The sequence below is a fragment of the Ostrinia furnacalis genome, unplaced genomic scaffold (assembly GCF_004193835.3).
Source record: "Ostrinia furnacalis isolate ACB-3 unplaced genomic scaffold, ASM419383v2 OfSCF1242, whole genome shotgun sequence".
NCBI lineage: Eukaryota > Metazoa > Arthropoda > Insecta > Lepidoptera > Crambidae > Ostrinia > Ostrinia furnacalis.
Genome location: NW_021131481.1, coordinates 264,310 through 286,559, shown reverse-complemented (window position 1 = coordinate 286,559; position 22,250 = coordinate 264,310). Strand labels below are relative to the sequence as shown.

The window sequence follows — 22,250 nt, the reverse complement described above, 5'->3', positions numbered from 1 at the left end:
CGCAATGAATAAATTGGTTTGTTCAGTCGTGTCAAAGTAGTTATAGATGCTGGGTAAGTACAAGGAAAACATAAAAATTCATATTTAGCATTACAAGGAGTCCTCGAGTATTCCGGAGACAATGCCGCAACACAGCGGGGAATTCCATTTCTAATCTCGAAGTATAATCTGCGGAGTCAGCCAGCGCCGCCTGCAATATGCGTCCGCCCCGCGCCCGCGTTCACACTCCTTGTTTCGAGAGCAATCGAGGCGCCAATAAAAAAGACGATCGTCGCCCCGAGCCCAGCAGACTTATTTACAGAACACCCTGCCATCGCTATTTATTTTATTGACTCCCATTTGCTCTGACTTTTATCGCTACCCACTTCCCGGATAAAACAACGGCTACCTTACCTGCTGCTTTTTGTCCGAACTCAACTAATAGTGCGTGCCCTCCCGATCCCATTGTTACCGCCGTCCCCCGATTGAAACGCACAATGCTATTTCAGCCTTGACCCTAAAGATCGCGATATTTCATAAACTTTAAACCATTTGCGATATGCGTTAGTTTTATTACTTCAATTTAAAACTTTCTATTGTGCTACTCGAATACATAGAGTTTCAATCTTTTTTTTTTCAATAAAAAAGAGTTCTGAACTGGTGTATTAAATAGAGAGTTCTAAGTAACCCTAACAAAATAAGAAAAATGTGAAATATACAGGCAGTTTGTTTTATTGCACAAGGTCGCGGTGGGCAGCGGGCAAGGGGTGAGCCCCATTTTCCACACATCATTGCATCGGGCCGCAGATTTATTTGCATGCGGGCCGCTGACCAGGATCCATTACTGCCATTACGACGCTATCTGATCAACCGGCACAAGAATTATAGCGTCCTTGTTTTTCTTAACTACACGAAAAAATGCCAACTGGGAGAAAAAGCCGAATATTCAGGAAGTCGCATTGAAAGGATTGGTTATACGAGCGGTTATGGCTTCCGCTATATTTCTTTTGTTTAGGGGTGGATTTAGTGGATATTGACCAACGTACATTATTGGTTTTGCTTAGGGTAAATAAAATTATGTTATGGTAATAAATTCAATTGCTGTATATTTATTATAGGTAATGTTTGGTATACCTACTGCCTAATTTTTGTTGCGCATTATGTTATCAAGGCGTTTGTTGTTATCGAACAAGTTTACTGGCATTATCGGCTGAGTCTTTCGTATCATTCTTCCATATAACTTTCTTAAGTTGCGTCAAAGTCAGGGAAAGTTTCGGAGGGCGGCTATTTGCTAACTTCATTCAGATTTATGCCACGCGTCCCGCGGCTCCTCAATACGGGTAATGAACGGGGCGGAAACTATAAATCTACTTAGTCGCCAAAGTTGCGTAATCGAGGAGAAAGAAGAAAGTGAATAAACATCCCTATTTATCGTTTACGCGCGGTAGTAGAGTCGACCTTCCGCTTGCCATTTGAACCTGCTTAGTGAGGTTTCCGCTTAGCGCATAAGTCCGTAATTAGGTCACAGTTCACACTCAGGTGTCAAGGGTCACTGTTCGATTTTACGTTCGAGTGACAATCAGCCTACATTGACATTATTGGGTTTTAAATGCTGACACAGTTTTCTACACATGCAAACTAAAGTAAACAATCTGACAAAACATGTATTATTATGGAAGTTTTTCATTTGGAATCATAAAAACAATATTGTTTTCAGTGTCCATATGGATAGGTAGTTAATTAACCATAATTATTCCTTATAATAGTCGTAGTATAGTAAGTAGTCGTTGCTACAGTGCACTCACAGGCAATCACTTAAAACGTAATTAAAAATGAACTGTGCCAGTAATGTGACTACGTTTTGTTATATTTCAGAAAGCCGAAGACTAGACGGAGTAGGTATACCCATGAAGATCGAAAGCGTTGAATTGAGATGTGATTATGTAAGCGGCCACATAAATAGTTAAGATATTCTTGACCGGGCGGGGACGGCGCGGACGCTTTATTGTTGCTTATCAATAGGCTAGTGATGGAAATAAAGTAGGTGGTTAGAATATCTATCTATGCAACTATAAAAAGTTGGTTTTAACTGAACTGGTTTTATGTCGATTGTAGTGAAAAGTGTACTCGTAAATCTACCTTTTATTATTGTATCGTTTATACAGTCGTCATATGTAATGTAAAATGTAGAGTAATAAATTAAAGGTAATTTTGCACAATCTAACACGAATTTAAACAAAGTCAAATATCGTAGGTCTGCCAGAGGTCTAAGCAAGGGTTACTACGAGTTGCTACGGTGCGGTGCTAAGTGCTACAAAATATTTTGTTGATTCCCAGTACCCAGTTTCCCATCCACGTAGTACGTACATATTATTAAATTTATTATTTGAAAGCAAAATATCGTATCAAATATTTCTGCTTGAGGTCTAAGCAAGGGTACCTACTACGAGTTGCTACGTGCTAAGAAAATTTTCTTGCTTCCCATGCATATCTGAAGGCATTTGCTGCATGTACCGTATTTTACATAATTGAACCACTTATTACATAATTAGGTAAGATTTTTTTTATCCTCAACGAGGAAGCTTTTGGCCTGTATCTCACCTGTATTTCTTAGGTATTATGTTTTTTTCAGCACCGGCCAGTGAATATTTTTTTAGTTAATTTAAAAAGTTGAATACAATCCAATAAATCATCGATTGTAGACACGTATCGATATAATCAGGCGGCATCACTAGACCATACATTCGCATGGGATGGACGCGACAAATCAAGTCGCGCTGCAATGGGGCGGCTCGCATCGACAGCGCTGATTTATCGTGGGCCTGCTATCGCGACATTTGTTTCGTTGTATGCATTTTGTTGAATATTAAAAGATCTCCTAGCCATAGTATAGTAACATAGCTAAAACTAAAAAATGCAAATGAATAACTTTTCAGTGACTCTACATTTTCCAATTTAACTTTTCGTCGAAGTAGCTTTTGTTATAATATAGGCACCTACATAAATTTAAGTACTGGTATTATAAAAGTTAATGTAGATAAGTAGCAAAAATTACTTTTCTTTTAGAATTTAACATAAATTCAAAATTAAGTTCATTTGCCAGCAACACGTGTTTTAAAATGCAAACGGGTCACGAGTCGCCATTAAATTTAACATTTCTTTGCAGAGGACGGCTAATCGCATGTTAACGGTCGTCGACCGTGGTAAATCTCTGGTAATCCGGCGCAGAACAAATATAGCTGAGAGGTAGATAAGGTGCGGGCAGCGAGAGCGTGCTGCTAATGCGCCATTTGTATGATGATGTGCTGACCGCCGGCCCGCGGCTAAATGTTGAGGTCGAGACCTGCTGCCGACGCATCGTAAATATCGCACGACGAATATACCCTTAAGGTGGACTTGTGTCGGTCGCGACGCCGTCACAGCGACTTCATGAATGTGTTAGGTGGTAAACACTCACCACCATAAAAACAAAATTCGTATGCAGTGTGACTGTTGTTGAGATAGACGTTTGGTAGACCCAGTCTTATCGCGTGACGAGTGGCACTCACTGAATGCCGTAAAATTGTTCATGTGAAAAATCACATGAAAAATCATGTCTATAAAATAAATAAATTGCTCTATCGTCTACTTTTAAGTACCTTTTTTGCAAAGTCATCCAGCCAGTACTTTAATGCGATTAGTTTATGATGATTTGCGTTGCATTTGTTGCTAGGCGCAGCAGACGGAAATCCACCTTTAAAATGGTAATGATGGATGGATGTCTCGGAGGTTCAAGGTTCTCAAGACTTGTAGAAAATGAAGCGTTAACTTAGTAGAAGTAATAACAGTCAGTTATTTATTTAGTAAAACAGTATTTTGAGAGCTTGATCCTTGGAATACGCTTTGTAGTACCTACCTACCTAATGACAGCAGACACAAACTTGGACTATTAGGATTGGTTTAATTTCAGGGTCGTCCTGAGGATGGGTTTAAGAGAACGAACGAATTTATGTATTTGGTAAAATTTTATAATAATACAATGAACAAATGAAACAAATCATCCACACAACCAAGCCAGTAACTTGCCTTATAAATCGAATAAAAAAACTCGCAACACGTTATCAGCAAGAGTAAATTTGTAAAAGCCACAAAGAGAGCGACATGTGTCGTCACTGAAAACGGGGCATGAGTGTAAACAGTGCCGGCAATATTTGCTGTTGACAAAAAAAATGACCGGTGGCGGTCAGTTCATTTAAATGGTAAACGCGCGCTTAGAATGGACCGGCACGCGCGCCCACGTCCAAGCCACAATTTTGCGGTAGCTTTGTGTGTAACGTCCTTGCTGTAACTACATTACCTAACTTTATTTTGTAGGTCAACAGGAATTTTGACGTGTTACTGATATTTTTGTAAGATTTTAAAAACGCAATTGATCTAGGTATGTGCGGAAGAGAAGTAATTAAGTAACTCTATTTGTCTCTTACTTAACTTTTTTACATTACACCTAAAGCACGAAACTAACATTGACGAATGCTAAGTATTTAACACCTAATAAGTAGGTACCTATGTAGAGATAGATTGGGCCTAGTAAGCAATTTTTGTTGCAAAAATTTTTGAATGATTTCTGAAGATCTTATTGTTTAATATCAAATCTTTTAGTAATAAAAAATATTTCATTAAGGGATTATTGAAGGCAGAATGACGCGCAACAAAACTTAATTTAGATTGAAATCCATGTGGACTTCACAGATGTGACTTTCACAGGCAAAGTATAATTTCACAATAAAAAGTTCTTGATAGACATACTCCGTTATTCTAAAACAAAATTAAAGGAAGCACTTCAGTTAAGCTTTTCATTGAAACAGGAAAATTATAAGGCGCCTACTTATAATTGAACCCCGTGATGCAGCGGATGAGTCGGCTAGAGAGCGTCATTAGTGGTTATCACTTCATTCCGGCTGAAAAAACTTCAACAGCCCTCCTCTCACGTGCGGTTAATGATTTATTAATTTTCACCTCCATAAATATGCCGCATATAATAGGTAATGAGTATTCAAATTTTAACCAAAAATTAAGGATCGTGACTTGTCTAGTTTAATACAAAGTATGACTAACAAATAACAAAGCATAGGAATAAAACTACATAGAATCTAAAGCCAAGGTAGGTACTACTAATAACAAACTCTGAACTTAGCTAAATCTAAGTGTTTTGTATCGATATTACCTTCAACATAGAGTGTCAGATGTACCTAATTAATAAAATCAATGATCTGATCGCAGACGACTTATTTCACCTAACACACTAAGTAGAGTGCGTGTTTTTATTACTAAACTCTAAAGTTTTAGGTTAGGTATAATTAGGTATTTTCAGTGAAAAGCGATTAGCTAAAACGTTTTAATTCAAAAGTTCCCAACCCTACAGAGCTGACAGGTTGTGCGTAGAGCGCTGGAGTGGAGAGCTGCCGAGTCAGCAGCGCGCGCGATCGATACCACGCAACAGCCAGCCTACTGAACACTGAACGACATTGTCAGCTTTTGTTTCGCATTAAAATCGGTACATATACAGCCTCCTTTGTGGGAAAAGATACAAAATTAACTCGTCATTAGGAGATAATGGCTAAGTAGAACTTTATGTTACAATACCTACACAATAAGTAACTATTTAAATAAATAAATACCAATATTGTAAGTGTTTTAAATAAAACCACCCACACTTTACGTGAGTACCTATTGAATCTACTTATTTCAATACCTATAGTAGGTATACGTATACTTTATAACTACTTGTAAATTTTTTGAAATTTTAACTTACTGATAGCTTAATTTTAGAACAACAGTTTATTTATATTATAAATAAACCATTATTTCCTGATCCTTAGTTGGTAACGATAGGTATTGTAGGTAGGTCGTTAGGGTCTCGCGTTAGGAACAAGGTAGGTAAGTACTAAGCTGCTCCTGCTAGCTGAAATATGTAATCAAATGAAGTGATAAGTACGTACGTACTACCGTTTCAGAGATGATAAGTCATCTTCAACTTCATTTTTAATAATTTAGCTCAACTGGGTATTATCCCCGTTTACGCATTTAACTTTTCGAATTCTCGCGGTTTACGGTTATTCCCTACTCCATTTTTTTTTAATTGCGAGTCTAGAAAGATGGAGAGGCCGTCGGGAACAGAGAATTTTTGTTAGCAATTTTAATTTTTCGAAAAAGGACAATTTTTCTATTTTATGTAATGGTATTAATGCTTGTTTTTGTATTTTTATTTAACACTGTATACAGAAAGATCATACTCTGATTTATTAAATGAATAAATACCTAAGCTGTATAGTTATCTTTATCGTTGCCGCTTTGATAGATAACGATTAAAAATAATAAAATCAATCGCCAAATGTCAAAATACTGTGATGGATCTGTGAATTGTTTGTTTGTAAGAAAAAACTCGTTAGAAAGTATTAAAAAACCATTAAAAGTAAGGAATAAACGCTAATAACACACAAAACTGATATTTCCAATAAGTCAATCTCGATGAAATACAAGTCACTGTGGCATTATTCATCTAAGTGGTTAGCCTTGAAGTAGATGTCATCTATTATCTTTAAATGAGTGTTGTTTATTTTACATTTTAGTGATATTAGTCGTGTTTTTACGATTATATGGCTTTGATATTTGACTTATGTTTTACGACAATCCGGAAGAGGCATGTTTTACCCACGAATTCGGGAGAAAGGTGCAGGTTTAGTTGTCCTCAGCTGGACTTGTCTGGCTGTCCTCTGTGCCGCGTCTACGGCGCCCTGCGACAAAACGCGCAGGGTTTTCACTGAACAGAACGGCATCATCACCGATGGACCCACTACCTCCAACTATACACAAGTCAGTTTAATTTTATTCTATCTAATCTCAATCAAAACTTATTTTGACTTATATTTATTTCAACCCATTTCTTTCTAGGATTCCCACTGTGAGTGGCTTATCAAAGCTGCCAATAAAAGCCAATTTATTACATTGAGTTTCATTCGTATGGGCACAGAATGTTCCTATGATTATGTATTTGTTTATGATGGAGATTCCTTTGATGCTCCACTATTAGGGAGCTTTAGTGGGAAAACTGAGCCACAGAATGTTACCGCTTCAAGTGGTTTTGTAAGTATAAATGCTAGTTATTGTAATCTGTACATTACAATTCACTAGAACAGGACTTTTCTTACATTTTTTAATTATTTTTCAGATGTTAATTTTACTGTATAGTGATACAAATTATGTATTAGATGGATTCCGTGCCACATATGCCATATATGATTGCCCAAATAATTGCACTGGTCAGGGAGAATGCGTGTCAAACAAGTGTTTCTGTTGGGGTCGTTGGGGAGGTCCCGATTGCAGCGTAGACCTCTGCCCCAGTGGGTGCTCCGGAAATGGACAGTGTAAAGGGGATAGATGTGAATGCAAAAAGGGGTAATGGAACCTATAATAAACTAATAAATTGTTCATGACTTATTTACTTATTTACTTTCATGANATGACTTATTTAATTTATGAAGTTTGTACCACATTTCTAAAGAATATGAAGTATTATTTAACAAGCATGTGTTTTCAGATTTTCTGGTGATTCATGTTCACTGAAACAAAATGATAAGAAAGGGAACAGTTGGCATTGGCTTTCTCACACGGAAGGGGGTATGACCAGAAGAGCTGCGCATACTGCTGTGTATGTCAATCTGACTGACTCCCTGTATATCTTTGGTGGATATGATTTAAACAAAGTGTTAGGCCTTTTGGAGGAGTACAGGTATGTTTTGAAATACTGTTTTTCTAGGCAACCAGGCAGGAACTAGTAATCAATAATCACAGCATGCACAAGTAAATAAATGTTATAAGAAGTAGAAAATAACTGGCTACCTATAGGTACTTTGCTCATGTATTTTCTTAAATTGACACACATTCTTACTGATAAAATTCATAAATGAGTTTTTAATGGTTCAACTGGTTTGAATCAATAATTAACATCAAAATTAATTATACATTATTTAAACTTGATTTACCAGATTTTCAACTAGTCAGTGGTATGATGAACATGGAAGAGTTTTACGGAGATACCCCACTAATGAAGAAAATGATAAATCTTTACTTACCCTCTTTAAAAAGGTAATTTCATTATAATGCTTCTGACTGATAATACCCTTCACATTTTAGTGATACCCTAGACCTTGAAATATAAGGAAAGCGGAAAAATTATTATCCTTTTCTGTATCAGTACATAGTCAGTTATGAATGACTCATAACATTTATATTATGTCACTATTGTTATCATTGAATTTGACCACAATTAATTAATTTTGACCACTATAAATTTATATCTTTACAGGGAAATAATGATGGTAATTGGCACATAGGAAATGGAACATCTTTATTTACATTAATTTTATCCTCATTTTCACATCATGATAAAACAACTTTACCCCTCATGTACTCTCATACACCAACGGCCTACTCTGACAGTTACTTGCAATTTACGGACCGTCCTGAAATGACGAGTGCCTCAATGAAATCTAATTACACAAAACCTGAACCCCGATATGGCCACTCAGCTTGTGCATTTGGAAATGGGTTTGTCCTGTACGGGGGAAAATTGTCTGATGGGAGTTTATCTTCCGAATTATGGCTTTACAACGTAAAATCGAAGCATTGGACCTTAAGGGCTGTCAATTCAACATTTACTCCTCCCGGCTTAACGCGTCACACTCTGACCGCTGTTAAAGATGAATTATATCTATTTGGAGGAACTACCGTCGAAGGGGAGTTCTCTTCAAGGTGATTGCTTTATTACTATAATTGGTTTGAGCTACCGACACGCGACTTAAGGAACTGTTGTTTAGAATTGATTTTCCTTTTCAGCATGTACAAAATAAAACTTGGTGAAGTGAGTACTGAGTCTTGGGAAAAAGTTCACGTCCGGGGTGGAAAAGAATTAGATGTCCGAGTGGTGGCGCACACGGCGGTGTACCATTCTTATTCTAACTCGATCCTTGTTTATGGCGGAGTTGTAGCAAGCGTTGCCAGGTCTGTATATTTTCGAACTTAAAATAGAATGATCTTTGCTTAACAACTTAAATATTTACTAATAACATTAAAGTGTACTCAAGTAATTTAGCATTTGTGTAATTTGCTTATCTTCTAAAGTGTAGTTTCCAACAGGAAAAATATGAATACCTATCTGTGTTTCTGGCACTGTACAAAGATGTAAAGTTTTATGTTATTTCTTTACAGATTTTCAAAACTTTCAGACAGAATGTTTGCTTTTGATATAGACTATAAACATTGGAGTGAAATACACTACCCTAGAGCGCATCTTCGAGATACCTATGTACCACGAGAAAGGGCTTTTCATACTTCTACAATAATAGGTAAATAGATAAACTCATTATTTCATAGTAGCCTATGATTTAAAGGTAAAATCATGAAAAATATGCTTTTAGGAAATTACCTTGTCGTATTTGGTGGTTATTCTCATCGTCATAATAGGGAAGAAATTTGTTACGATGGCCAAATGTACCTGTACCACCTAGGCTGCCATTCTTGGATACCGCTAGATGTTTTGGGGAAAATACCCAAGTTTTACCCGAAGAAGCAAGGTGTGTTTGCACACGCTGCGGCTTTGAGGCCACCCTCTACATTGCTGATAGCTGGTGGATATCACGGGAATGTCAATGGTAAGTTTTTAAATCCAAACTAAAGATTTTTTATGAAAAAAATATTAGTGAACTTTATTTAAAATATTTTTATTCTTAGGGGATTTGCTGGCATACGTAGTTCCGAGTTGGCAAGCAGGTATATCAAATGACAATCCAGAATCCGCGTGTCCCCGCCATCACAGTCAGCCGGAATGTCTCGCGGATCCAGAGTGCGGCTGGTGCTCTGCTGATGATGTAAGTTTCTCATAATTTGGAAATGGAAAAACTAGTTTATATTGAATTCTTTGTTTTAATTGAATTCTTACTGTAGCTACTAAGATCAATGGCACAAAACAAAAGTAAAACTGAATTTTTCTTGCAAAATTTATTAAAAAATATTCATGAGCCTTTTTAAGCGGAACTTATTGTATTGTTATATTCAAATTCTCTCTCTGTGTATAGATTTGTTACGGAAGAACAATAGGATCGAATTGCACAACGAATCTGCAATCTATCCGGTGCGGGGGCATTTGCCCGGCGCTGGGCGATTGTCACTCTTGCCTGATACATGGCCCCCCGCCAGGAGAGCGCGAATCGCGTGCACCCTTGCCTTCAGTCAGCACTAAACTGGGTCTCTACAAGTGCAGCTGGTGTGTGCAGAACGCACGCTGTCATCACAAAGATGGTTTGTTCTTTTTCATGCCTATTTTTACAACACGGCTTTTCTAATATTAATGTAATATTCTTTTGGACTCATTTTACACGCGGCTGATTTTCGCGCAATTTTTCAGACAACTATGGTGTTTGCGGTGAAGATACCCCATCTGAAAACCCGGGCTGGTGGGGCACTGCCGGCACAGAAGTGACCTCGCCCGAGGAATGTAAAGTGCTGGACAAAAGGCCCGGTCTTACTTTTCTTAGATACCAACAACCTGCCGATTGGAATCACCCAGATGCCGTGTCAGTCGTCAATGCTACAACAGTGGACTGGGGTACGGGGGGTGGGAGTAACAATATTTTCAATGGACCTAGTGAAGCGAGGTTAAAGGGATGGTTACACATACCTCAGTACTGGAACGGCACTGGAGAGACCCTACACATTTGCGCAGGCTATGCGAATATAACCCTCGCTTTGGGGGAGACCAATGAGTCAATTACAAACTTAACTGCACACCCGGCGTCAGCTTGCTCACTGGTCGATTGGCCGCCTCTCTTTCCTGGCCGACTTTTAGTAAATATGCTCGCCAACGATTCTTTACACACTGGCCTGTATCCATCGCATCACCATGCCAAAATGGAATTGCTGCATAATAAATCACAGGAAAATTCTAAGGTACTATGATGTATTTTTATTTTCTATAAAGTTTTAACTGTTGAATCATGTTTGTGATTTGACTTTGACTGCTATCGTTTCAGGTGTTCACATTTGAATTTTTGGAGCCCTACTCGGAAGGCCAGTGCTCGGACTACGGCAACTGCCTCCTGTGTTTATCAGACGCCGCGTGCGGCTGGTGCGAGCTGACGAACCGCTGCGAGCTGCGGAACACCGACGAGAAGGTAGCCTGCGCCGCCGACGGCGAGTGGCGGTACCTGACGCTGCAGCCCGCCGCCTGCCCCAACTGCTCCAACTACATCAGCTGCGAGCGCTGCGTGGCCGGCAACTACTGCGAGTGGTGGGCCGACGAGGCGCGGTGCGCGCGGCGCGGGCGCGCGGGCGGCGCCATCGTGGACGCGGGCGAGTGCCCCGCGCCCTGCCGCACGCGCCTCGACTGCGAGCACTGCCTCGACGAGCGCGGCCGCTGCGTCTGGTGCGAGGCCACGCGCCAGTGCTTCAGCTTCAGCGTCTACACCAGCGAGTACCAGTTCGGCCTCTGCCGCGAGTGGCTCGACCGCGCCTCAACGCCGCCCGACGACGCCACTCGAAAGTCCGGTCAGTGTAAATCTTGCCAGGCGCAAACTCAGTGCTCCACCTGCCTGAGGAGCATGGGCTGCGGCTGGTGCCACTCGCACGGGAACCCGATCAACGGCGTGTGCACGGAGGGCGACTTCACGCGCGCGCACGTGGACTGCGCGTCGCTGCTGAACATCTCGGCGCCGGACGCGGGCTGGGCCTACGCGCAGTGCCCCGACGTGGACGAGTGCGGCCTGGGCCTGCACGACTGCCACGAGCACGCCGTGTGCAACAACACGCACGGCTCCTACACCTGCAAGTGCAAGCAGGGCTACATCGGCGACGGGAAGAAGAGCTGCATGCGCACGTGTTACAATAACTGCATTCACGGATATTGTTTGGGAGCTCCTCAGTATAAGTGCCATTGTGATTTGGGTTGGACGGGGGCGGATTGCTCGATCAACTGTGGGTGCCATAATCACTCTACGTGTAAAACCGGCGTGGGTCGATGTGACGAGTGCCAAGATTGGACTGAAGGTGAATTTTGTGAATCGTGTAAACCGGGCAGTCACGGGAACGCGACCACGGGTCAGGGCTGCCGTCGGTGCGATTGTAACGATCACGGCGACGAGACGCGCGGCATTTGTGACGTCTCAACCGGGGAGTGCATTTGCAAAGATAACACTGAGGGCCAAAATTGTGAACGATGTAAACCAAAGTTTTACGGAGATCCTCGGCATGGCGGTAGATGTTATTATCAGTGCGAGCCGAGAGGTATGCTGAACGCGACGCAGACGGAAGGTATCGGTTCATACAAAAGTGATCCGGATATAAAAACGATTGGCCCGTCAAAGGAATGTTTGTGGATTATTTCCGCTGACGACATACCCGATGCTCTTATTCAGTTCACTATAAATTCTTCTACTTCTGATGTGCCATGTGATGAAAACGCTGTGTATGTTTATGACGGGTTGGGAGGTGTCCCCGATATGAGTAACAACCAACAGAGTCAACTTTTGGGGGTATTTTGTAACGGAGCTTCGTCAGGCGTAGTCGAAGCGCGCAGCGGCAATTTGACCGTCCACTACAAACAAGGTCAACCGGAACAAGGTTTCGAGGGCGTTTACAAAGTTCTGGCGTGTGACGATCACTGCCCTTGGCCGAGAGTGTGCAACAAAAAACATTGCGTTTGTAGAGAGGGCTTCGGTGGACCAGATTGTGAAGTCGATATTTGCCGTAATAACTGCAGCATGTCAATAAACGCCGGCACCTGTGACACAAGCTATGGAAGATGTCTTTGCAATGAAGGTTACGGTGGCGACGATTGCTCAATTAAATTAGATAGAACTCAATTAGTATTTACAGAATTATTTAATTCGGAATATTTATCTGATGGTTTAGATCATCTTAGAAAAACTTTGCCGAGGTTTGGGCATAGCTTAGTTGCCGACAGAAGGGGTTTATGGATGTTCGGTGGATACTCTCTTTCTCATGGTCCCTTGAATGATATAAGATTTTTTGATACTAAAAATAACACATGGATGCAAGTGACGGTTGAAGCTACTCCTGATGCCAAAATGCCTGAAGGGCGCTACTTTCATGCAGCTGAAATATATCATTCTAAACAAAACATCTATATTTATGGAGGCCTAAGTTTGCAAGAGAAAACTCTTCAGAATAAAACTCTTGGTGACTTTTGGCAATTCAGTTTGAAAGACCAAAGATGGGGCAATATTAAAAGTAAGCATGAGCATCCACCACCCCTCGCTGGGCACACTTTGACTCTGCAGAAATACCAGGATTATGAAAGCTTAGTACTAATCGGTGGTTTCTCAATGGAACACGGCTTCATGGCTGACATGTGGGAATTTGATCTGGACAATGACAAGTGGATAAAACTCAATTGTGAAGGGGCCAAACCAACGGGAATAATCGGTCACAGTACCGTGTATCATGCTCCATCGCAAAGCTTGTACATTTATGGCGGTATATTGTATGCCTACAATGGAACGTCATTGTCGAATAAACTTTTCTCTTTTCACTATCCAACAAAGAAATGGAGTGAACTTCCAACATTTCCGAATCTAAATCATTATGATAGATTACCTCAATCGACGTATCTGCATTCGGCTGTCACAACAAACGATTACATGATTATATTTGGAGGCAGAACTGATCCAGAGAATAAATCCGATTCTCTCATAGCGTACATTTATAGCTGCAACCAATGGGTCAGACTTGTGAAAGGTTGGTATCATTTCTTATTACCTTCAAAGTTGTTTTCTAAAGTGAGATGCAAATTAAAACCTTAATCCAACATTTCAGGAGTTAGTATCGTGGGTCACCCGCCGCCGCCAACGATAGCCCACGCGATGGCGATCGAGGTGGAGGCCGATAACGACGGCTTCATCTACGTCATAGGCGGGTGGACGGGCAGCGCTCACTGCCAAGTTACACGCATATCTCTGCCCGAAGATCTGTGCTCCCTGTGGAGTTCTAGTAAGATCGAATGTCGCAGCCACATGGGGTGCAGCTTTTGCAGTACTGGCAATTACACGAAGTGCTATTCGGTGGACAAGCCGGGGTGCGAGGGTAGCGACCGCGTGTCCACTAACTCGGGTGCTGCATGTGACGCAGAGCTGGTGTCGAGGCGCGCTTGCGAGAACTTCACCACATGCTCAACTTGCCTGGCCGCGTGGCCTCTGTATCCTGAAGAAAAACCTGCTTGCCGATGGTGCGAATCGTGTGCTGCTGCAGTTGGTAAGTGAATGATATTATGTTCTCACACTTTGTATGTTGCTATGACGAAAAATTTAACATATTTCTTTTTCAGGTGAATGCGTACCCACAGATGAATCATGTACAAGCATAAAATGTAATGCAGGAACGACATACATAAGCGACGTAGATCAGTGTCCTGAGCTTAGATGTGTTGCCTCAGATTGTGAGAAATGTGTCTCTAACATGTGCACTTGGACTAGGCAGGCTAGTAGAGAAGGTAAGTTATACGTTAATGCGAACTTTTGCTGTTTTATTTCAATATTTACTATACTTAACAACCGATTCTGTTATGTTTTTGTAGGTCAATTAACGATAATATCGGAAGATCCAGCGGAACTCTTCAATTGGACTTGTACATTGATCGAAGAGGCTGGTCGAACCAGTTTACGTCCAACGACAAAAGAAGAGTGTCCCAGCCGATGCCACACGTTTGACGACTGCCAGTCTTGCCTCAGTTCGGATGGAGCCGAGGGCGGGTTCTCGGAGTGTCACTGGGCAACCTATTTAGGCAAATGTATATCGCCGGCTTACCAGCCGGTCTACTGCGCTGGTGGTGTTTGCGGTCTTGTATTAACCAAAGCGGATAAGAACAAATGTCCTGCGCCTTGTGACACTTTCGAGCAATGCTCGGAATGTCTCCATCACTCCCACTGCGGGTGGTGCGCTATAGAGGGCGCTAACGGCGAAGGAGTATGCACAGAAGGCTCCATCGAGACGCCCCTTGACTACTCCACTCGAACCACTTGCGCTGCCGTCTACAATAATGTGCATCAAAACAACGAAACCAACAATACTTTCACGTGGCACTACACAAGGTGTCCTCCTGAAAACGAATGTGAGAATAACCATCATCAATGTAAAGCTGAATCTGAGGTAAGAATTTTCGCCTTTCAAATTATGTGCTGCTAGTAAAGATAAATATAGTTCCAGAAACAAACTTTAGTCACAATAACCAGCAACATCTTGAGTGTTATTTTTTCAAGTACCTTAACCTTCGTCAAGTTTTCCTTATTTTTTTATGTAATTGGTTTGACTTTCACGATTAACTCATTCGTGATTCCACTGTAAGTGACCTAACACAATTAGTAAATTGACATTGTAGCGGAATCCCCGTCTCAAAAAAACCTCGATGTGATTTATTTATTTATTTTATTTATTTATTATTCATTATTGAGCAATTACATATTTGATCCAAATAGCGTCCTAAATCCTCTTTAGGTTTGTCTAGACACTTGACTTCTAGACTTTGATGCGTCACGGTGTTGTCGTCTTTCGTAGTCAATCTGCACTAAACGACGATAAACAAAGCAGCGCTACCGCCGCTTTGCAGCCGTGCTGCCGTAGCGCAACTTTTTTCAGCAAAGTAGGCGCTCTTATTGTAATCACCGTATGTCACACAGTTGCGCAGCTTTTCTAGAAAATTTTAAATCACCCTTATTATAATCACCGTAAAATATAGGTTTGCCGTGACCTACCGGAGGGCTACGAATGCGCTTGCGGCGCTGGACACAAGCGCGCGGCGGGCGGCGGCTGCGCGGCCGTGTGCTCGCAGGGCTGCGTGCGCGGCGCCTGCGTGCAGCCCGACGTCTGCCGCTGCGAGTTCGGATACGTCGGCGCCAACTGTACCATCCAGTGCCAGTGTAATGGACACAGCCATTGTGAAGGCCCCGACAAGCTGGATAAGTGTATTGAGTGCCACAACAACACCATGGTGAGTCTCCTGGATGCCAATTGGTTAGTTGACTCTAAAATTGCTTCATTGTAGTCTATCGGGGCTAGATAGACCATTTAGACTCTAAGGCCCGGTTTTTAGATTCGTAGTTAAATTAACCAATGGTCAAATTTGACAGATGTCAAATGACAAGTGGTTAAATATCAGAAAAAAATGTTTTTCGAACAGTGGTTAGCTTGACTTTTAGTACATTTTTAACTAATTGTTTACATTTTGTTAATATTTAACCATTAGTAGCAAAATTTAACAATTAGTTATTTTAACTATGAATCAAAAAACTGGGCCTAAATAGTGTATCTAGCCCTGAGCCCTTAGTTCTAAATTTTAGAGCCACCAGTATCGCAAATTCGCAACTACATAGTGTAACTATGTAAAGTTTGTATACTCCAATAAAGTTATGTCTAACAGGGTAACCAATGTGAGAAATGCAAGCCCAACTTCGTCGGCGACCCAACCAACAACGGCCAGTGTGTCCCTTGCTCGATGTTCTGCCACGGGCACACGACCATCTGTACCAACGACGTGTCCGACGCGCCGCCCACGTCCCGTGACGTCAGCCAGCCTGATATAGAGGACTACTATAGGGACGGGGCAGCTGCGAAGGCGAGATGCGTGCGATGTGCGAATAATACGGATGGGCCGAGGTGTGAGAGATGTATCGAAGGGTTCTTTAGAGGATCTGAGGACTTCCGTGATCCGTGCAGACCGTGAGTATACATACATATGTATTACATGCTATTAGATCTAGGTATTGTTCTTTCCGGGAAGGTTATGTCAGATGTCTGAAAACTGAGCGTGCGCCTTTTCGACGCACATTTTAGTGTTCACTTTAATTAGTTTAATTATTTTTTTCCATTATATGTTGCGATAACACGGATATTTCTAAGATTAATACAATGTCATAATATCACCCCTGGTTTTGTTTTTCAATCTATATCCATAAGTCTTCTCTGTGATGATGGAAGATCTAACAGTTTCGGATAATCCTAACAGTTGCGAGTGCCACGGGCACGGCGACACGTGCGACCCGGTCACGGGTGAGAAATGCAACTGCGGGAATAACACCGAGAGCGACATCTCGTGCCAGACCACCAGCACCAGCAAGAACTCGGCGCAGGAGTGCTGGCGCTACCAGTGCGTCAAGTGCAAGGACCTCTACATGGGCGACCCGCGCAACGGACACCAGTGCTACAAGACCATCAATATTGAGAACAAACTCTGCTTTGATGGCAAGTCTATTGGTGAGTTTGCGCAGAATTAACGTTGTTGTGACCATAGAGTTAATTAATATTCCTTCGCAATAGAGCAACAAACGTGAGCTGTCAAACAAAACAGATTTTGGATGACATTGGATATCATTTGTGTGTCAGTGTAAGGATTATTTCACCACGTTTCTGAAGCACTATTTCTCCACGATTTCACACACGTAAAATCTGAAAATAGTTCAGAGTTCAAATTTTCAGCGTGCCAATAAGTGCCTCCGAACTGTGAAATAGTTACTAAAACGGTTCTGTTTGACCTGACGGCGATGGCATCACGCATCTCTTTTTATCACCCAGTGTTGCTGTGACATCTTGCTCGGTCAATTCTTTGTTGCTATATTCCGCTAGGTATATTAACTTTATGGTTATGACTTACTTAAACACACCTACAAATTGTCTATTACTTATTTTGTATTTCCAGATGAATGCAAGATCAAACCGCGCCCGTTATACCCTGGACAAACCGTATTTGTTGCTGTAAACCCCAGATACATGAACGTTGATATACGAGTTATTGTGGACGTCACGCAAGGCGCCGTGGATCTATACATGAGTCCGAACGACAGCTCGTTCGTAGTAAACGTAAACTCGAGTAACGGAGCACACGCGGTTGAACTGGACCCCGCGTATTACAAACACGAACCGTTCCGGAAAATGCCGTCTTTCGACGACCATGTACCAGACAAGCCGCAAGTGACGTGGTGGTACGATAAGACGGAGTATACGCTCGCGGATTATCGGGCGAAAGATCTCGCTACTTACGTGACAGTCGACAGGAGGAACATTCTCATGCGAGTGCGAAATCTCCAGAACCGCCTCGTGTTGACTCTCCCGCAAAACGTGCACGATCTTACGCACACGAAGTTCTACATCATCATCCGCGCGCGCCACACGGAAGATGGCGCCGCGAGCTTCGGAGTCATCTTCTTCCGCCAGGATCAGCTCCACATAGACCTGTTCGTGTTCTTCTCCGTTTTCTTCTCGTGCTTCTTCCTGTTCCTGGCCGCGTGCGTCGTGGCTTGGAAAGCGAAGCAGGCAGCCGATGTCCGAAGAGCTAGGAGAAGACATGTGGTTGAGGTGAGCATTCAAATATTCTCAAGTTTTCAAGAAGTGGGTGTAGATTATTGGTAGACCTTTTTGGTAAATATAATTACTTTATTACTACTGATTGAACTTTATAGCTACGGGAAGTCAGAAGACGTTAGTCAATGACGAATTACTTAATGGGCTAACGGAATTATTAGTAATTTGTGCAAAAACAAATTACTAATAATCTTTTATTAAAAAAAAAAGAAAATATTATTTATATTTCCACGTGACTACTTAGAATGTCTACTATATTAGACTATTTTCTTACCTGTATCCGTCCTTCCTTAATGTCCTATGTCTCCTAGATGGGGCAGAGGGCGTCTACAACAGTTCTCCATCGCGTTCGGTCTTAGCAGCAGAGTAAATACAAATGAGTAGGTCATCTTCATAGAAACGCGCCGAGTGCGGTTTGTATGTGAGCGCGCCAATACGTATGCGGCGCGCACGCACACACTGACAAAATTTAGCGTGGATTAGCGGGGTGTTGCGTCATGGTCATGAAGATGACCTACTCATTTGTATTTACTCTGGTCTTAGGCTTCGCGTTTGATCTCGCGCCAAGTTTTGTAATAAAGTAATAAATTAATCTTGTGCACATTTGTGTTCGTAGATGCTACACATGGCGAAGCGTCCGTTCGCGTCGGTGACGGTGCTGCTCAACGGCACGCTGACGGGCGCGGGCCGGCGGCGGCGCGGCGCCGAGCTGCGGCCCGTCGCCATCGAGCCCACGGGCGACGGCCGCGCCGCCGTCACCTCCGTGCTTGTGCGGTAAGTTGCACTCATTTGTTTTGATAGCTTGTCATTTCAGTTTTTGATGATGTTGATCTCGAAATTGAGTCGTTTGTAGCTTGGCTAAAATTTTGTTCCAATTTTTTACATATTTTAATTCTTATCTCAATGGTCTTGGATTTATGATTGTAAAGTGTTGTCAACTTTATTATGCTTTTCGCTATTTATTTTTTGATTCGGATAACATGCACCCTTGATGGACTAACTTAAATTCTACAGATTCGTAGTAATCCATAAGAGTGGTACAAGCACCAGTACAACTCTGCTACCAGGCTTTAATGTAAATTAAGTGGTTTATATTGTAAAGTATAACGTAAATATAACTTTCAAGAACTCTGCTATTTTTACGAGGAAGAGATTAAAACTTACTTTCGAATTTAACCATTAATTGTTCACCAGCCTGCCCGGCGGTTCCCGCGCGCCCGTGCGCATGGCGCTGGCGTCGTCGCTGGTGCTGGTGTCGCGGGGCCCCGCGCCGCGCCCGCGGCCCCCGCGCCCGCGCCGACAGAACACCTAATACGACCCCCTACCGCCCGCCCTGTGGCGGCGCACTTTGTAGTCCGCTACAAATGCAACTGTGACGAACTCTACTCGAGGATCAATTACACTAACAGTTTGGTACGCGATACCTTTCACAGTAGGCTAGATGACAAAATTTCAATTATTTGTCTGTCAGACAGATAATTAAAAAATATTAGATTCATATTTTTTATTTTCTTTCTTAATTAAATAATAACAGTGCTACATCGACTTGAAATGGCGCGTTACGTCACGCGACATTTCAACTCAATATAACACTGTAACTATTCGATTATGAAAAAAATTAAAAAATATGTGTCCAAATTTTTTTTATTATCTGTCTGACGGACTAAATAGCATTTCGATTTCATTACCCAGTCATCATCCCTATTCAACTATTTTAGAAGTTAATTTTATTATTTACTTTTCAGTAGTTCTGAGTGGTGCGTATTCGTTTTATGCTATGATCAGATGGTCGCGCTTTCTTGTGCGCATTGATTCCGGTGATGACGCGCGACCCCGTGGTCGGTAGTATGGAAGTGTAATGGATTTATATTATGCTCGGTGCGATGTGCCACCGTCTGGATCTGGCTTATCATACTTCTCTGAAATACAAGCCAAAATAAGCTGAGAGTTCACGCGTCTTGCAGTATATTAAACTCAAGTTACAAACTTACTGAAGTAAGTACCGTGACTTTGAACAATTCTCAATTAAAGAGTAATTGTGGATCGGAGCTGCTACCTTTTTGCTCCTGTAAATTTGACTCATGAGAAACATCCATCCACATCAAAGTTATGAAATGCGCATATAATTTGTTCTACGTGTATCACGCATCCCTGCCATAATAATAAAGCATATTAACCTACCTACGTCTTTCGAGCAGTGGGCGCGTAGTATCGGAGTCAAACTATAAGTTACCGTCCGATCAAATTGCTACTAGGCTTCAACGTAGATTTAACTGGCACCTCTCGGTGTTACACTACACATTCGTCGCCATATATCGTACCTAAAATGAGTGCTATATTTTATTAAGGTTTCAAACTAGCGTGCAACGGAAAGAAACAAATGTTTCTGCTGAAAATCGCATCTAATGCATTTTCAGATTTTACCCGCATTTTGATGGCCCTTCTACTGATTACGTGCAATATCGTAACTATAATAAATATTTTTACTATTTTAATATACCGTTGACATAACCGTGTCGCCGATTTAAAGAAACAATATCGTGTCATTGTAGATTTACCAATTTATTGGAGCTATAATGGCTAAACTAGGGCTATGTGCTAACCGACTGTTCCGTTCCCAGTACAGAGCCAAAGGAATCAAAATTGCATACGTTTTGCGCTGGTTGTGAATATTCGATAGTCGCAGAAACTGTTGTGTTGATTATTTCAAAATTTTATTATGTAATGTTGAAAACCTGTGTTGATTTTAGAGAATATGTCTGCACAAATATTTTAAAATATAAATATTTATTTAATAGTTCAATTCGATGTCGTGTATTATCACGACGTATAATCTATGTTGCTTTTCGCTCTGATGTAGGTAATTCTAAGTTCCTTCTAAATAATGTGTGAATCTCTTTTTGTGATTGTCGTTCAATTTAAATGGTACATTGGCTGAGTTTTTTGAACTGAATTATTTTAAGATCTTTATATGTATATATAGAAAATTATTAATTTATTGTTAAGACGAATCTCACCATAGCACTATGTTTTAGAAAGGTATCTCTTGAGGCGCGGAAGCTTTTGCCTGCTACCGTCCACATTCGCTCTTGCATTAGTACCTATCATTAAATTTATATTACATACCTAGTTAAGTTTTTTAAATCTATTTACATATTTGAATTTCATAACATAATACTATGTACGGGTTCATAATTTTAGACCAGAGATATAATGGTTACATTGTCGTTTACAGCTTTCTGTTAACATAAAAAGAATAATAATTTAGAAATTCTTAAGATGAAAGAAAGAAAATTAGTTATAAGAGTTGTGATGGTAAGTCAAAATTGTCGCTAAATATTTTTACAATCATTTTATTAAATCATTATCTAATTTATATCAAAGAGAACGGGCACAGAAAATGTCATTTTGTAATTTACATTCTGTGAATAGGAAAAAGTATGCGACATGTCACTGTGTATCAATCTCTTGTTTTTATACAGGGTGTTTCTTGTAAGGTGTCAAGCCGAAGGCAGGTGATAGGTGAGGACTAGACCTATCGATTTCACCCCCATGTATGTTCTACGATTTTTCGTAGTTTAGAAGTTATCGTTAATTTTGTGATTTTTTCAAATTTTATGACCTAGTGGCTTAATTTTTTTAAATCTCTTTTTTGGGTTGACTTTTCTCAGATTTTTTTTTGACAGATTCCCTATTAGTTGCAGATATTTGAAAAAAATAATCACCTTCCTATCTTTGATGCAAGATACAAAATTTTTGCTAGAAACATAAAAAATATGCTTTTAGCAGAACATTCTAAAATTTTCAACTGAAATGTATGAGAAAAAAAAAGAACTTCCATAGGTCCAAAATATTTTTAAAAACTGCGCAGT

General features: G+C 41.0%; 1 protein-coding gene across 1 annotated transcript; it reads left to right on the top strand.

Annotated features, from left to right (window-relative positions):
• The first annotated feature begins 6,353 nt into the window (after positions 1 to 6,353).
• Megf8 (multiple EGF like domains 8) lies at positions 6,354 to 19,888 on the top strand. The gene is made up of 23 exons (XM_028303490.1): positions 6,354 to 6,430; positions 6,588 to 6,831; positions 6,910 to 7,101; positions 7,187 to 7,413; positions 7,556 to 7,747; positions 8,004 to 8,103; positions 8,324 to 8,769; positions 8,854 to 9,018; positions 9,226 to 9,362; positions 9,435 to 9,668; positions 9,748 to 9,884; positions 10,092 to 10,314; positions 10,421 to 10,962; positions 11,046 to 13,767; positions 13,846 to 14,280; positions 14,354 to 14,518; positions 14,603 to 15,174; positions 15,761 to 16,012; positions 16,442 to 16,740; positions 17,027 to 17,274; positions 17,717 to 18,372; positions 18,995 to 19,152; positions 19,573 to 19,888. The coding sequence occupies exons 2-23, from the start codon at positions 6,661 to 6,663 to the stop codon at positions 19,688 to 19,690; spliced, it is 8,391 nt and encodes a 2,796-aa protein (XP_028159291.1). The 5' UTR covers positions 6,354 to 6,430; positions 6,588 to 6,660; the 3' UTR covers positions 19,691 to 19,888.
• Positions 19,889 to 22,250: the final 2,362 nt, after the last annotated feature.